This window comes from Cricetulus griseus (genome assembly GCF_003668045.3).
Source record: "Cricetulus griseus strain 17A/GY chromosome 1 unlocalized genomic scaffold, alternate assembly CriGri-PICRH-1.0 chr1_0, whole genome shotgun sequence".
Classification (NCBI taxonomy): domain Eukaryota; kingdom Metazoa; phylum Chordata; class Mammalia; order Rodentia; family Cricetidae; genus Cricetulus; species Cricetulus griseus.
Genome location: NW_023276806.1, coordinates 256,015,092 through 256,031,289, shown reverse-complemented (window position 1 = coordinate 256,031,289; position 16,198 = coordinate 256,015,092). Strand labels below are relative to the sequence as shown.

Below are 16,198 nucleotides of genomic sequence, written 5' to 3'. Positions count from 1 at the left end.
GGATCTGACACTCTCTTCTAGCTGCAGAGGGCACCTACGTTTACTCGCACACATGGGCATGCATGCACTCACACACACACGCTTAATTTAAAAAACAAACAACAAAAAACCAACGAAACTTTTTAGCCATGGTTTTGAGTTTGAGGCCAGCCTGGTCTACAGAGTGAGTTCCAGGACAGTCAGTGTTAAATGATGAGACACTGTCTCAAAAAGCATGTCCCTCAAAGATAAGATATGAACTTCACAAGCATTTCCCTAAACAGAAAACAAATTAGAAGTTGACAGATGTAAATGGACCTGACCAGCAGCTGTGAGGAGATGGGACTTGGAGGGGAATGGATGGGTACAGGGAGATGAGAAGAGGTGGGTGCTAACTGGGGACATGGCTTGGTGCTGACTGATTGGGGACATGGCTTGGTGCTGACTGACTTGAGGACATGGCTTGGTGCTGACTGACTGGGGACACGGCTTGGTGCTGACTGACTGGGGACACGGCTTGGTGGGGATGTGCCCACCATGAAAGTGCACAGACCTGAGTGTAGACTCTCAGTAGTGCCTGCTGTAACCCTAGGCCTCCTAAGGCAGGTCGGGGGATGGAATAGGGCGAGATAAAGGATGGTGTGCACTGATGCTGAGGGTTGTCCTCCACATGTGCACACTGTCGCACACACACACACACACACACACACACACACACACACACACACACACACACACACTCAGAGAATTTTAAAAAGAGGTCTGGCAAATGGCTCAGTGAGCTAAGGTACCACCCACTAAGCCTGACAGCCTGAGTTGAAGGAAACCAACTGCAAGGATGGGGGATGGGGAAACGAGGCTGACCTGAGAACACATTTCTGTAATGACCAAGGTTGAACAGAAAGGCTTACCCCAAACGGACAGATTTCTCCTGGTCATCTTTGAACTAGATAAATTCATCCTTGTCATAGGTGTGCTGAAGTACCGGCAGCATTTTCGTGTGTGAGAATGTGTGGGAGTTACTTGTGCCAGGGGCTGAAGAGATGGCTCAGTGGTTAAGAACGCTTGTTGCTTTTGCAATGGTAGTTCACAACATAATCCATCCCAGGGATCTGACGTACTCTTCTGACCTTCGGGGCATGTGCTGCACAGATACACATGAAAGCAAAACCCTGATATATAAAATAGAATAAGTAAATGTAAAAAACTTATATATGCGCTGATTATAGCCAGGCAGGATCTGGCCACTCCTCAAATTGGGGGAAACATGGCCAATCAGACATCACCTGCACTGACCTGCCCCAAAGGCTTGTGGAAGGAGGTGGTGTGCTTCTTGGGTAATTCTCCTGACTTGGAATGGGGGTATTGTGATTCCCTTTGCTTTGTGAACAGGTTTTAACCTTGGGGAGTCTCTGGGGCATAGCATGGCAGTCTGGCATCTGCCCCACCTTCTCTAGCCACACTCTTGCTCAAGTAGAACCTTGTAGAGCTCTTTGAACAACAGAGTGGATTTCCATAGCAGGCTCTCAAACAGATCAAAATGTCATCTTGTTTAAATGAACTCAAGGCAGCTTTGAGCTAAGGGGTGAAGCAGACTCCCGCTTTCCAGAACAGAAACCATTCTGTCCTGTTCACCATTGCATCACAGCACGCCAAATGGTGCCTGGCTCAGGTGAGCAGCTGGGTACCTGTGAGAGCCTACTGTGATGACTTGTGCCTGAAAGCCCAGCATACAGGGTGCCGAGGCAGAGGCTCCATCCACCACAGCTTGAACCAGTCTGTTTTTTTGTTTGTTTGTTTGTTTGTTTTTTGTTTTTGTTTTTGTTTTTGTTTTTTTTTTGCTTTAGTCCTGACTTCCAGACCCCAACCTTGTTCTCCTAACCCTGGTACCTGTGAATGTGATTTGGTTTAGAATTAATTTGTCTTTTGCAAATATATTCAAGTGAAAATGAAGTTACTGAGGTGGGCAGAACTGATTCTGCAGAACTTCGAGTGTCCAATAAGAAAGAAGAGGGTTGGAAAGATGGCTCAGTGGCTAGGAGCACTGGCTGCTCTTAGAGAAGACCTATGTTTGCCTCTTGGCACCTAAATGTTGTCTCACAGCCGTTTGTAACTCCAGTCCAGGGGACCCGACATTCTCTCTTCTGATCTTTGTGGGCACCAAACACATATGTGGTATACATACATACAAGTTAAACCCTCCCCCACACACACATAAAATAAAAACTTATTTTTTGCCAGGCGTTGGTGGCGCACGCCTTTAATCCCAGCACTCGGGAGGCAGAGGCAGGTTGATCTCTGTGAGTTCGAGGCCAGCCTGGTCTCCAGAGCGAGTGCCAGGATAGGCTCCAAAGCTACACAGAGAAACCCTGTCTCAAAAAACCAAAGCAAACAAACAAACAAACAAAAAGCAAACAAACAAAAAAACCTTATTTTTCAAAGAGAAGAGATACAAACATCCTTTGAAGGAAGAAAGTCAGAGGGAAGATGGGGACAGAGACTGGGGTGATAACAGTCACAAACCAAGAAGTGTTGGTGACTGTAGCAGCCACGAAGAGCAGGGGATGTCATGGGACACAGAGCCCCTGGAGGGAGCCCACTGGCCAAGGCCTTGATTTGGACCTCCTAGCCTTCAGAACGAGGACAGGAATCGTTTGTGTTGTTTAAGCACCTCAGCTGTGGCTGTTTTGCTGCAGCCTTGGGAACTGTAGGAGAGGTGTGTTGTAGTACTCAGGACCTCAGTGGTGGAGCCTGCTGCCTCTCTCCCCATAACAGGGCTTAGCTTCTTCAGTTTGTTTTCTGCTGTGGCAGCTTCCCTCTTAGAAAGGTGGACTTTCTGTGGTAGTCATTTGTGTTTGTTTTTTTATCTGTAGGACCCAGATAAATGTCTAGGTTGCCTCCTTTGCCTTCCTGCTCCAGAACAGTGTGGCCATGGGCTCTTGGCGCTTTCTAGTTCTCCTGGTTTCTGGCTTCTTACTTCATGTTTGTTGTTCTATGCTGGGGCTTGAACACAGGACTTTGTGCATGCCAGTCGAGTTCTACAGTAGTTTCATCCCTAGCTCTCTGGCATCTGGCTTTTAATTTTCCAAGCCTCATTCCTCCATCAAACATTGTATTGAAGATCCCTTCTAGTTTTTTCTTTCTCTTTTATTCCCCCTTTCTATATTTCCTCCCTCTGATTTAGAAAGCTTCCCCTAAGGACCCTCCTCTGCACTTGCCATCATAACAAGTGACGGAACAGGCAAGGCTAGTGATCACAGTAGCCTCCTCTGGAACCAGATGTGACCTGAGACTTGACTCCTGCATTTTGTCTCTTACCAGCTTTGTAAGCGTCAGCAAATAGCTTTACTTCTGTGCCTCAGTTCCCTCGTCTGCACGATGGGGATCATGGCACTCATTGCACTGGGTGGGCACGAGCCTTAACAAGATAGTATGGTTAAAATGCTGGGAACGGCGCCTGGTACGTACTGAGGGTCACTGAGTGTTAGCTATTACTGTAATTATATGCTTACTTGTCTGACTCCCCCGCGGAGCCGAGACGCTTAAAGACAGTAATTGTGTGTTTTTCTCTTTGCATCTCCAGTGACTTACGAAGTACTTGGCACATGGTAGGTTCTAAATAAATGTTTGTTGAATTAATGATGATAATTAATGTAATTGCCTACCCGGAACCCAAATTAGGATTTGACCCTCTGCTGGTGCCACATGAGGTAGGGAGAACGTGATCAAGTTATCTGGTGCAGTTAAACACCACAGAGCAGCTGCTGCTTCCTGTGTACCCACCTCCCATGGAGCCCCCCCAAACAGAGCTGGCTAAGTGTGAGCGCAGCTCCTACTTTCTGTGCTCTCTGTGGGGCAGGCATGGCAATTGTCTACGAAGTGCTGGCCCAGGGTTAGGCCTGAGCAGGTGCAAAGGAAGCACTGAAGGTGCAGATGTGTGGACATCAGAAGACTTTTTTTTTTTTTTTTTTTTTTTTGGCGACTGCAGGATAGGTGTGGGGACTGTGTGAGTGTGCAGGATAGGTGTGGGGACTGTGTGAGTGTGCAGGATAGGTGTGGGGTCTGTGTGAGTGTGCAGGATAGGTGTGGGGTCTGTGTGAGTGTGCAGGATAGGTGTGAGGACTGTGTGAGTGTGCAGGATAGGTGTGGGGTCTGTGTGAGTGTGCAGGATAGGTGTGAGGACTGTGTGAGTGTGCAGGATAGGTGTGGGGACTGTGTGAGTGTGCAGGATAGGTGTGAGGACTGTGTGAGTGTGCAGGATAGGTGTGGGGACTGTGTGAGTGTGCAGGATAGGTGTGGGGTCTGTGTGAGTGTGCAGGATAGGTGTGGGGACTGTGTGAGTGTGCAGGATAGGTGTGGGGACTGTGTGAGTGTGCAGGATAGGTGTGGGGACTGTGTGAGTGTGCAGGATAGGTGTGGGGACTGTGTGAGTGCAGGATAGGTGTGGGGACTGTGTGAGTGTGCAGGATAGGTGTGGGGACTGTGTGAGTGTGCAGGATAGGTGTGGGGACTGTGTGAGTGTGCAGGATAGGTGTGGGGACTGTGTGAGTGTGCAGGATAGGTGTGGGGACTGTGTGAGTGTGCAGGATAGGTGTGGGGACTGTGTGAGTGTGCAGGATAGGTGTGGGGACTGTGTGAGTGTGCAGGATAGGTGTGGGGACTGTGTGAGTGTGCAGGATAGGTGTGGGGACTGTGTGAGTGTGCAGGATAGGTGTGGGGACTGTGTGAGTGTGCAGGATAGGTGTGGGGACTGTGTGAGTGTGCAGGATAGGTGTGAGGACTGTGTGAGTGTGCAGGATAGGTGTGGGGACTGTGTGAGTGTGCAGGATAGGTGTGAGGACTGTGTGAGTGCAGGATAGGTGTGGGGACTGTGTGAGTGTGCAGGATAGGTGTGAGGACTGTGTGAGTGTGCAGGATAGGTGTGAGGACTGTGTGAGTGTGCAGGATAGGTGTGAGGACTGTGTGAGTGTGCATGATAGGTGTGGGGACTGTGTGAGTGTGCAGGATAGGTGTGAGGACTGTGTGAGTGTGCAGGATAGGTGTGGGGACTGTGTGAGTGTGCAGGATAGGTGTGAGGACTGTGTGAGTGTGCAGGATAGGTGTGGGGACTGTGTGAGTGCAGGATAGGTGTGGGGTCTGTGTGAGTGTGCAGGATAGGTGTGAGGACTGTGTGAGTGTGCAGGATAGGTGTGGGGACTGTGTGAGTGCAGGATAGGTGTGGGGTCTGTGTGAGTGTGCAGGATAGGTGTGGGGACTGTGTGAGTGTGCAGGATAGGTGTGAGGACTGTGTGAGTGTGCAGGATAGGTGTGGGGACTGTGTGAGTGTGCAGGATAGGTGTGGGGACTGTGTGAGTGTGCAGGATAGGTGTGGGGACTGTGTGAGTGTGCAGGATAGGTGTGGGGACTGTGTGAGTGTGCAGGATAGGTGTGGGGACTGTGTGAGTGTGCAGGATAGGTGTGGGGACTGTGTGAGTGTGCAGGATAGGTGTGAGGACTGTGTGAGTGCAGGATAGGTGTGAGGACTGTGTGAGTGCAGGATAGGTGTGGGGACTGTGTGAGTGCAGGATAGGTGTGGGGTCTGTGTGAGTGCAGGATAGGTGTGGGGACTGTGCTCAGTTATTGTGCCAGCTGATGGCCTGTCGCCATCCAACTTTGAGGTTTTTGTCTTTTAAAGAAAAAAAATTAGAATGGTGGTGCACACCTTAATTCCAGCACTCGGGAGGCAAAGGCAGGTGGATCTCTGTGAGTTCAAGACCTGTTCTACATAGAGAACCAGGGTGACATAGTGAGGCCCTGCCTCAAAAACCAGCAAGCAAACAGCAAGGTTAGTGGACAGTGGACGGGTGATGAAGACGGGTCTAGCCTTCCGTCATGTGGGTCCTGGGATCGCACTCAGGTCTCCAATCTTGTGTCAGGTCATTACCCGCTGAGACATCTTTTCTTTTCTCTTCCAAATTAGTTTATGGAGATTCCTGAGCCTGTTAGTAATGAACACTGGGTCTCCAGGCTTTATTGGGTCTGGATTTGATTATCTTTTTCCATGTGTGTCTCCTTCAGTAGACATGTAACATCTGCTCATCTTTCTGAGATCAGCAGTCTTCAGTAATCATTGCTAGAGTAGTTATTTCATTACAGGACCATAAAAGGATGATACTCTATTTATTAGCTAGAAATTTCTGTAAAGACAAACCTCTTATTAGTTCCATTACCCTGAGATATAACTGTTCTTCAGAAAGGAAGATGACTGCTGGGCATGGTGGTACACACCTTTAACCCAGAACTCAGGAGGCAGAAGCAGGCAGATCTCTGAATTTAAGGCCAGTTTGGTCTAAAAAGTAAGTTCCAGGATATGCCCACATTTTGGTCTCCTAGGCATTCTAAATCCATCAAGTTGATTTTTACTGAACTCTGCCTCTTGGTTGAGACTATAGGTATGTGTGTTGGTGAATGAATATGTTTGAAACTGTTTCATGGGCTTTAAATCCATGCAGTTCTTACCCCTTTGGGCAAGTCCTCCTGTCCTTGTTTGGGAGGCTCTTTACTCCTGTGAGCTCTTATTTCTTTAGGTTATTGTGTTTTTTTTTAAATTAAGATTTATTTTATTCAGATGAATGGTTCGCATGCATATATATATGTGTATCATGTGTGTGCCTGGTACCCAAGGAAGACAGAATAGAGCTTGAGTCTAGGGGTTGGAGGCCAGCCTGGGCAATATGGTGTGTGAACACACAACAATGAAAGGAAAGAGTCGGGAGGAAAGACGGACAAGGGAATCTGAAAGGTCTGTTCTAAGCAAGAGGTGCTTGTAGTAGAGTGTACTTCCTTCAGAGTGTGGCGTGGGCCAGCATGATGGTGCAACAGGTAAAGGCTGATAACAGCAAGCCTGATAACCTGAGTTTGATCCCTGGGATCCACGTGTAGGAAGGGGAGAACTAACTTCTGCAAACTGTATTCTGACCCCCACACTCTTGCCATGATATGCATGCCCACGTGTGTGTGAGTGTGTGTGTGTGTGTGTGTGTGTGTGTGTGTGTGTGTGTGTGTGTGTGTATGTGTGTGTGTGTTACATTACCAGCACCCATGTGGCAGCTCACAACCACCCTCTTTGGGTCTCTTCAGGCACTGGACACACATGATGTACAGACATCCATACAGGCAAAATAGTGTGTGGGTGTGGGTGTGTAAAATAAGAGAAATTATAATAAACTTGTAAGTTTGGGGCTGGAGAGATAGTTCAGTGGTTAAGAGCACTGGCTGTTCTTCAGAGGGCCAGAGTTTGATTTCCAGCACCCACATGGCAACTCACAACAGGCAGTCATTATAGTTCCATGGGATCCAGTGCCCTCTTCTAATGTGGAGACGTACATGCACACAGAGCACCCTTTTACATACATACATTGAAAAAACTTCTAAGGTGGCGGCACGTGCCTTTAATCCCAGCATTCTGGAGGCTGAGGCAGGATCAGGAGTTCAAGGCCACCCTGGGGTAGACTAGACATTGACTCAAACAAAAATTCTGAACATAATAATGGCTAAGGGTCCAAATTCACACAGAGATCAGTGTAGCAAACAGTGCCAAGCAACCTACATGTGAGCTGACTTTTCATTAAAAGCCAGGTGTACTGATTCTGTAATAATTACTATTTTATGGATGCGGAAACAGGCAAAAGTAGGTGTGTCTTGGTGAGTTTGAGGCCAGCCTGGTCTACAAAGCAAGTTTCAGGACAGTCAGGGCTGTCCTGACTGAAGGCTGTCCAGGCTGAAGAAACCCTGTCTTCAAAAATAAAACAAAAAGAATAAACAGATTGTCCAAGGTGATCTTCTTGATCACCTTGGGTGATCAAGGGGTGGGACTTGAATGCAGGCTGTCTGCATGTCTCCAGGGTCTTTGCTGTTGTTATTACATCTTGTTTATTTATGTTAGAGACAGGGTGCTTTGTGATACGATGCAGAAATGAAGGACAGGGGACAACTTGTGAGAGTCACTTGTCCCCTTCCATCCTGTAGGTCATGGGGATGGGGTCAGGCTTGGCAGCAAGCACCTTTACCCACTGAGCCTTTTTGCCAGCTCATCAGTCCCCGAACTCATGCCCCTGTGTTCATCCTCTGTGCACCCCTGTGGGCTAGGCTCTTTGTATTTCACATAGGCCTTTTGTCATGGTGGTGAACTTTTGAAGTAGAGATCAAGAGGCATCAGTTTGACACATGAGAAGCAGAGGCCTGAATAAGAAGCCATGTTTAGTGCTGAGCACCTAGAATGCAGGACACTCACATGGGCCATAAAACCATTCTGGAACTGTGTTGTCCCAAGACTCAAGTGAGGCAGTTTCCTTCTTGAGAAGGGATAAACTTCTGGATCATTCAGACCACAGTTGTGTGTTCCTGGGGCCTGGGCCTGTGCTGCCCTTGGGATCTCACAGTTGAGCCCTGATCTGACCTTGTTTTGGAAGGTAAGCTTGTACTACATCCTCACCCCCATGCTGGAATGGAACCAAGGACCTTGGACATGCTAGGCCAATGGCTCTACCACTGAGCTACACTCCCAGGCCATTTACTTATTTCCCTCTTTATTTTTATGTGTATGGCTGTTTGCCTGCATGTATGTTTTGGGCACCATGTCCATACCTGGTCCCCAGGGAGGTTCTGGTCCCCTGGAACTGGAGTAACAGATAATTGTGAGCCAACATATGGGTGCTGGGAATCGAACTTGGGTCCTCTGAAAGAGCATTTGGTGCTCTTACTGCTAAACTGTCTCTCCATACTCACTTCTCAGGCCTCAAAATTGTTAGTTTGAGACAGGCTTGCCAAGTTGCCTAGGCTGGTCTCAAACTTGCTACACAGCCCAAGCTGGCCTTGAATGTGATCCTCCTGCCTCAGGTTCCCAAGTAACTGTGATTACAGGCCTGCACCTCCATGTCCCCGAGCTACAGGACTGCTGGGTCAGGGCTTCTGGAAAAGTTGGGTAGAAATTGTCCGACCATCATCTTGCTTCTGGCCTAATGGCTCAGACCATTTTTAGATGTCAGGAAATGTAACAGCATGGCACATTTCTTACGTTGAATAATAGATGAGGCCAGGGAAGGCATTGTATTCTTCCTGGTGAATTATTTACCAGGAGCCTCTAAATTGAGGGCTCTCCATTATAAAGTCAGGATCTTGCACAGGTGTGTATCCCCTCCCCTCACTCCCTCTGCTTCCCCATAGACAAAGCTGTCGCCTTCCTTATGTGCTGTTGCTCAGGGTGGAGTCCCCTTCCTGGAGACCCAGGGCAGATCTGCCAGGAGCAGCTAGAGTTAGTTAGGAGACCCAGCCAGGGCTACAGACACAGGGAGCCATGTGTATGCCCTCAATAGACATGGGGAGCCATGTGTGTGCCCGCAACTACCCTGTGTTGCCTCTCTTGATCCTGTGTCTCTCTGGCTCTGTTATCCCATCTTTGCCTTTGTCTTTCAGTTCACCCTGTCCGTGCCTTTCTGCCAGTTGGTCCCTGTGCTCCCTCAGCTCCGGTCCCACTTTCTCCCAGTGCTGGGTCTGCCAGCTTCTCCCTCCCCTCCCCTCCCCTCCCCTCCCTCCCTCCCCTTCCCCTCCCCCCCTCCCACTCTGCTGGTTTGTAAGAGACAATCCTCTAAGAACCAAGGGACACTTAAGTAAAACCAGATCTTGGGGCCTTCTGGATGGTGACTACAGACTGGCAGAGTAAGCACAAAATAAACCTTAGGTCTTTGTCATTTTTTTTGCTATTCAAACCAGCTATTGCATCAGCTGCTCTGAAGAGCTCTTTTTTCTTAGGCTTTGAGTGTGTGTGTGTGTGTGTGTGTGTGTGTGTGTGTGTGTGTGTGTGTGTGTGTGTGTGTGTGTGTGTGTTTTATGTTTGCCCCCAGGGTAGGCCACCCCAGGCTGAAAGCATCTGGCGATGAGCTGCAAGTTTTTGGTGCTTTTTAAAAATAGCTGTAAGGAGTTGTTTCTGTTGGTTTTTTTTCCCTCATTTTTTTGGTATTGATTTAGAAATTGAAGTCTTTACTTTGCCATCTTTAGTCAGAACGCATTTTCTAAATGATGTATTTTTAAAGTGTTGCTTTTTGGGAGGGAAAGTGTGTTTTGAGTGCGTGTGTGCGTGTGTGCGTGCATGTGTGCGTGTGTTGCTGGGGATTGAATCCAGAAAGTGTTTTTGAAGTAAAGTAATGAGTAGTGAGGGGCTGGAGAGATGGCCCAAAGGTTAAGAGCACTGGCTGCTCTTCTAGAGGAACTGAATTTTGTTCCCAGCACCCATATCAGTGGCTTACAGCTGCCTGTAACTCCAGCTCTGGGAGCACTGATGCCCTCTTCTGGCCTCTGTGAGTACCTGCACACATGTGACATACGTACATATATGTAAGAGGGCACTGATCCCCTGGAACTGGAGTAAGGATGTCTGTGAACCTCCATGTGGGTGCCAAGAAAGGAACCTGGTTTTCTGCAAGAGCAGACAGTGCTCTTAACCACTGAGCCATTGATCCAGTGATAAAGCGTTTGCCTGCATCCCCAAGGCTCTAGGTTTAACCCCCAGCACTGCAAAGAAAACCAATAAACAAACAAACAAGTCCTATGTCATTAATTTTGTGGTTAAGAGTTCATAATACTAGCAGTGTGATGGTATTTTTGAGGAGTAGGAAGTATTTGAAGAAATCCAGTGACTTGACTCTAACCAAGCAGCTGGCCCACTGAGGCCACAGATATCCCCTCAATCTGTATGGGTGGACAGGCTCTCCTTCTAGGTGGCAGCTGAACAGCAGTCATGGATGCATTCACTGACAGTACAAGGCTTTCCCACCTCTCTTGTGCATTAGAGTCAACATTGTTCAGCCACTGTGGCGGCAGCAGTGACAGAAGAGAGTATTTGATGGCTTGGGGCAGAGGCTCCATGCACAGTCCTGTCCCCAGCATCCTTACCCACAACCCTGGAGTCCAGGAGTATAAACCAGGCCTCAAACCTTCAGTGCTTCCAAGCATCCTGGTTTTCCTTCAGTCTAGGTTCTTCCCTTTGTGTCCCAGGGTGTCCTGATGCCCTGCCTTTTAGATCTTTGGGGCAGCTGTTGGTAAGGCAGGTAGGGTGACTCTTCTCTGGGAGGAAGAGACAGTGTGTGAGTCCGACTCCCAGGCTCCATCTCTAAAAGGACAGCCCAGCTTCCCAGGGTGCCTTGGCCTCCTGCACATGTGTTTGCCATCATTGCCAGTCCCCGGCCGTATGGCAGATGCAGCTTGCCAGAGGCCTTCCACATCATGGCACAGCAAAGCGATCTCCTCAGTCTGCTCCCTTGGCCACTCGGGAAATGGTTTGCAGAGCATTTCCAGATATAAAAATAGGAGACTGACGACATTCTTGTCCCGTTGAAACCAGCTGAGGTCCAGCCTCTCAGACAACTTTTGGGGCCAGGAGGCTGGGGAGCAGGAGAAGCTGGGGGAGACGTGTGAGATGTCTAAGTCACTCAGAAATCTGGGGAAACAAGGGTTCCTCTGTATGGAAGAATAACGATGGTATGTGCTAAAGATTGAATTTCAGGCGGTGGTTAAAAAATAATTTTTGTTGAAATAGTCTCACTATATAGCACTGGTTGTTGTGGAACTCGATCTGTAGACTAGGCTGGCCTTGAACTCAGAGATCTTCCTGCCTCTGCCTCCTGAATGCTGGGATTAAAGGCATGTGACACCATGCCAGGCTTAAGACTTTTATGTATTTGTGTGTGTGGGGGGATATGGTGTGGTGTGTGTGTGGGGGGGGGGTATGATGTGTGCCACAGAGGCAGAAGAAAGTATCAGATCCCTTGGAGCAGCCCCATGTGAGTACTAGGAACTAAACTTTGGAAGAGCAGCAAGCCCTCTTTAATCACCGAGTCCCCTCTTCATCCCTCTAAAAAAGAACCTTTTTCACTTCTCCCACCCAAACCATTCATCCTCTGGGGAGGACAGCAGGGTGTAGGTGAAGGCTACAGGAAAGGGGCCTCAAAACCATGCTGCATGGAAATGAAAGCTGAAAGCAGAGAAGACACATTGCAAGACTGTTTACATAGCATACATGTACACATGGCTGGAGAATTGCGCAGCATTTAAGAGCACTTACTGCTGTTACAGAGGTCCCGAGTTCAGTTCCCAGCACCCTTGCTGGATGGTTCACAATCACTTCTAACTCCAGCTCCAGGAGCGTCTGATGCCCTCTTCTGGCACCCATGTGTAGCTACACTCACATGCACTAACCCACACACATACACACATAGTTAAAAATAAAATAAAGATCTTTTAAAGAATACTTACGGGCTGGAGAGATGGCTCAGCGGTTGAGAGCACTGACTATTCTTCCAGAGGTCCTGAGTTCAATTCCCAACAACCACATGGTGGTTCACAGCCGCCTTGAATGAGATCTGGTGCTGTCTGCCTGCATGCAGGCAGAAGACCGTATACATAACAAATAAATAAATAAATAAATAAATAAATAAAATCTTTTTTTAAAAAAAGAATACTTACATGTAAAACAACTATTACATTTTAGGATACATCCAAACGACAGGATTTATATTAAATCCAACAGAATGGTTGTGGGGAGGGGTGCTGAAGGGAATTAGTGAAGAAATAATAAAGTCATTGCTTTCCTTGGGTGGCATCATGGAAAGACTTGAGGACCAGATATGTCCAGGGGTAGACACTCACTCTGCCATTTATGAAGACACTCCAGGGTCCATAAAAGTGGGCTGAGGGGCTGAGGAGTTGGCTCAGTGAGCAAAACACCTGCTGCATGAACATGAGGAACAGAGCTGAGATCCCCAGAACCTGCATAACTGGGAGATAGATGTGGCAGCCACCTAGAATCCCAGTGCACGGGAGGCGAGCTGGCTGCCAGACATGCTGAGTCGAGAGCTCTTTGTTCAAGTGAGTATGTACAAGGTATAGTCAATATATAAGGTAGAGCGATTGAGACAGACACTGGGTGTCAGCCTCTAGTTTGTATACACACACAACACAGCACACACGTACAGCACACACACAGCACACATCATATCACACAACACACATGATACGCATACACCCATCATCTCGCATAACACCTACACACATCACAGAACAATACATATCACATGACACACATCATATCACACAACACACACATCATACCACAACACATCACACACACATCATATCACAATGCACATTACACACGTGGCACATATCATACACATATAATATCACACAACACACGTCATATCACACACATGCAGATGCAAAAATAAATGCTGCTGACCAGTGTTGGGAGTCCCTTGGGTCAGAAATAACACATCATCTTACAGAGCCTTATAGGCTTTGTCATAGAGTGGGTCTCTTCCAGGGTGAAGCAGGGCTTTTTCTGTTCATTCAATGTGGTGGTGACTTTAAGCTACATGTGACTCTGAGTACCTGAAAAGTGGCTCCTGGACAGAGTCAGAGGGAGAGAATTTTCAACGGTATTTCATTTTATTTTTTATTATTTTAAAACTTGGTGTGCTGTGTGTGTTTGGGGGGGAGGCTTGATTTTATGTATACCATTCAAGTGCCCAAAGGGTTCAGAGAGCTTCAGATCCCCTGAATTGAAGTCACAGGTGGTTGTGAGCTGCCCAATCTGGGTGCTGAGAACCAAACCTGGGTCCTAAAAGAGCAATCTCCTCCTCTTCCCCCCCCCTCCTCCTCCTCCTCCTCCTCCTCCTCCTCCTCTCTCCTTTTTTTAAGATTTTATTTATTTATTATGTATACAACATTCTGCTTCCATATATATCTGCACACCAGAAGAGGGCACCAGATCTCATTATAGATGGTTGTGAGCCACCATGTGGTTGCTGGGAATTGAACTCAGGACCTCTGGAAGAGCAGTCGGTGCTCTTAACCTCTGAGCCATCTCTCCAGCCTGAGCAATCTGTTCTTAACCCATGACCCCACATGGATTTCATTTCAAGTTAAGCTAAATTTAAATGGCCTCATCTAAGCTGGGGGTGGTGCAAATAATCAGTTAAAGGTGTCCTTCTTCCAGATGAGAAACTCAGGCCTGTAGAGAAAAATCAAGTTGACTGTGACAGACAAAGGTATATCTGGAACACTATTTCAGGCGAGGTAGGCATCCACAAGACTGTTCTTTCTCCATACATCAGTGGTTCTCAACTTGTGGGTCGAGATTCCTTTAGGGGTGAATGACCCTTTTGGAGGTGTCACCTAAGACCATCAGGAAACACAGATATTTACGTTACGATTCATAATGGTAGCAGAGTTACAGTTGCTAGACACACGGCCTCCTGGGAGTGGACCGGCCAGGTCTGTGAGACTGAGCGAGAGAGAACTGCCCCCTAGGTTGGTTCTTCCTCGGTCCCTGCTGATTGTGTTATGTTCTGTGACCTTTTCAAGGGAGTCTGTCCAGGTGTGGAGGCAAACACAGTCTGGTTCTGTTCTCTCCTGCTCTGCCCAAGCAGAATGTTAGGGACAATAAGGCTCCAGTTAGTGACGGGTCGTAGGCCTTTTGTAGACCTTGGGAACACAGAGAGGTGTGCACCTACCACTTGGTGGGATTTGAAGTTAGCTGTGGATCAACTTTCGTGGCTTGGACGCCGTGTAGTCTGTGCTTGTCCTCGACTCATGGGTGCCGAAACTACACGTAGTACTTACTCTCAGAGTAGGTGGGAAGGTATCTCCTCAACTCCCAGGCATGAATAGCAACCTGGGCGAGTGGGGAGATGCTGGGGGCTTGCGGTTCATCCCTGCGATTTATCCCCACAGGGATGGAGACGTATTCCTCAAAAGTTAGCCAGTGGGGCCTGGAGAGATGGCTCAGTAGTTAAAGCACTGCTTGCTTTTACAAAGGACCTGGGTTTGATGCCCATGTGGTGGTACATGCCTTAATTCTAGCAGGCAAGAGAATTTTGGAAATTTAAGGTCATCTTCAGCTGTAGAGCAGACCACCCCAGGCTACATGAAACCCAGGCTCAAGAAAGAATGAAAAAGGGCCTGGAGCAGTTAAGAGTGCTTGCTGCACTTGCAGAGGACCTGGGTTCGGTTCCCAGAATCCGCAAGCCTCACAGCCAGGTCTAGGAGATCTGATGCCCTCTTCTGGCTTCCGAGGGCACCTTCACACATGGGCATAACTCAAACACAGGCATATAAATAAAATTTAAAGAGAAAGAAAAGCTGAATCTTCCACATGGAGAGTTTTATGTTGGGGACTGTCCTCTTGTGGGACAGGAGCCTGGCTGGCTGGCTCCCTTACCTGGAGCATTTGTGTTTCTCAAGTCGAAGACTGCTTGTCCCGGCCTGTGCCCTAGTGTTGTTGCTCCAGAAAGGGCATGGAAACTTGGCGCACTGTCCCTCATTTCTGTCGGTATCTGCTCCAACAGGATCCACTTCAGTCTGGGTTCCAGGGGCCACCTGGAGTTGAGGATTTCCCCCATAGGGACCTGAATCCTGGAGCCAGCAGCTTTGGCTTGAGCTATGGTGTGTGTGACTGACTGGTGGACCCTGGGTAGAGCAGTGCCACATAGTCGCTCTCACGAACCCACACTACCATGTTAAATGCTGTTGGCTTTCAGAGCCTTCCCCTGAATGCTTGGGCTGGTATGACTCAGTAACCATGGTCATGGTAGCTCGTCCTGGTCTGGAGACACCAGACCAAAGAGTAGAATTTTATTTAATAAGAGGGAGAAGAAGGAATTAAAAATATTTGCTTGTCCAGGTCCTGGGAGATGGGCAGTTGAAGTGGATACTTAGAATGAATTAGCCAAAATTACTTAGAACTAGAATTGCTTAGTTAAAGCCTCATGTTGCATGGCAGTGTGTGGAGGCAAGATGTATTCTCAGTACTTAGGAGGCAGAAGCAGGAGGAGCTCAAATTCAAGGTTGGCTTGAGCTGCATTGTCCCTAAAAACCAAGCACTAAGGCTAGGTGTGGCGGTACACTCATTTAATTCTAGCACTCAGGAAGTTGAGCCAGGTATCTCTCTGAACTCAGGGTCAACCTACATACAGCAAGATCCAGGGTGGTCAAGGCTACATAGTTTCAAAACTACCCTGTTTAAAAGTGCACTTGTGTACACACACACACACACACACACACACACACACACACACACACCCCTACCTACCTACCTTATACTTAGGAGTGTAATCCCATGGGAACACTTGCCTGGCATGCCCAAGACCCTTCGTTTGAACACCAGTATCACAAAACAAAATCCCCA

General features: G+C 48.0%; 1 protein-coding gene across 1 annotated transcript in view; it reads left to right on the top strand.

Annotated features, from left to right (window-relative positions):
• Nucleotides 1–1,246: 1,246 nt before the first annotated feature.
• The window catches only part of LOC100774485 (inactive tyrosine-protein kinase 7), a 41,040-nt gene continuing 26,088 nt past the window's right edge, over nt 1,247–16,198 (top strand). Inside the window, exon 1 of the mRNA XM_035451470.1 lies at nt 1,247–1,316. Coding sequence (XP_035307361.1) covers nt 1,247–1,316 — 70 coding nt within the window. The remainder of the gene's footprint in view (nt 1,317–16,198) is intronic.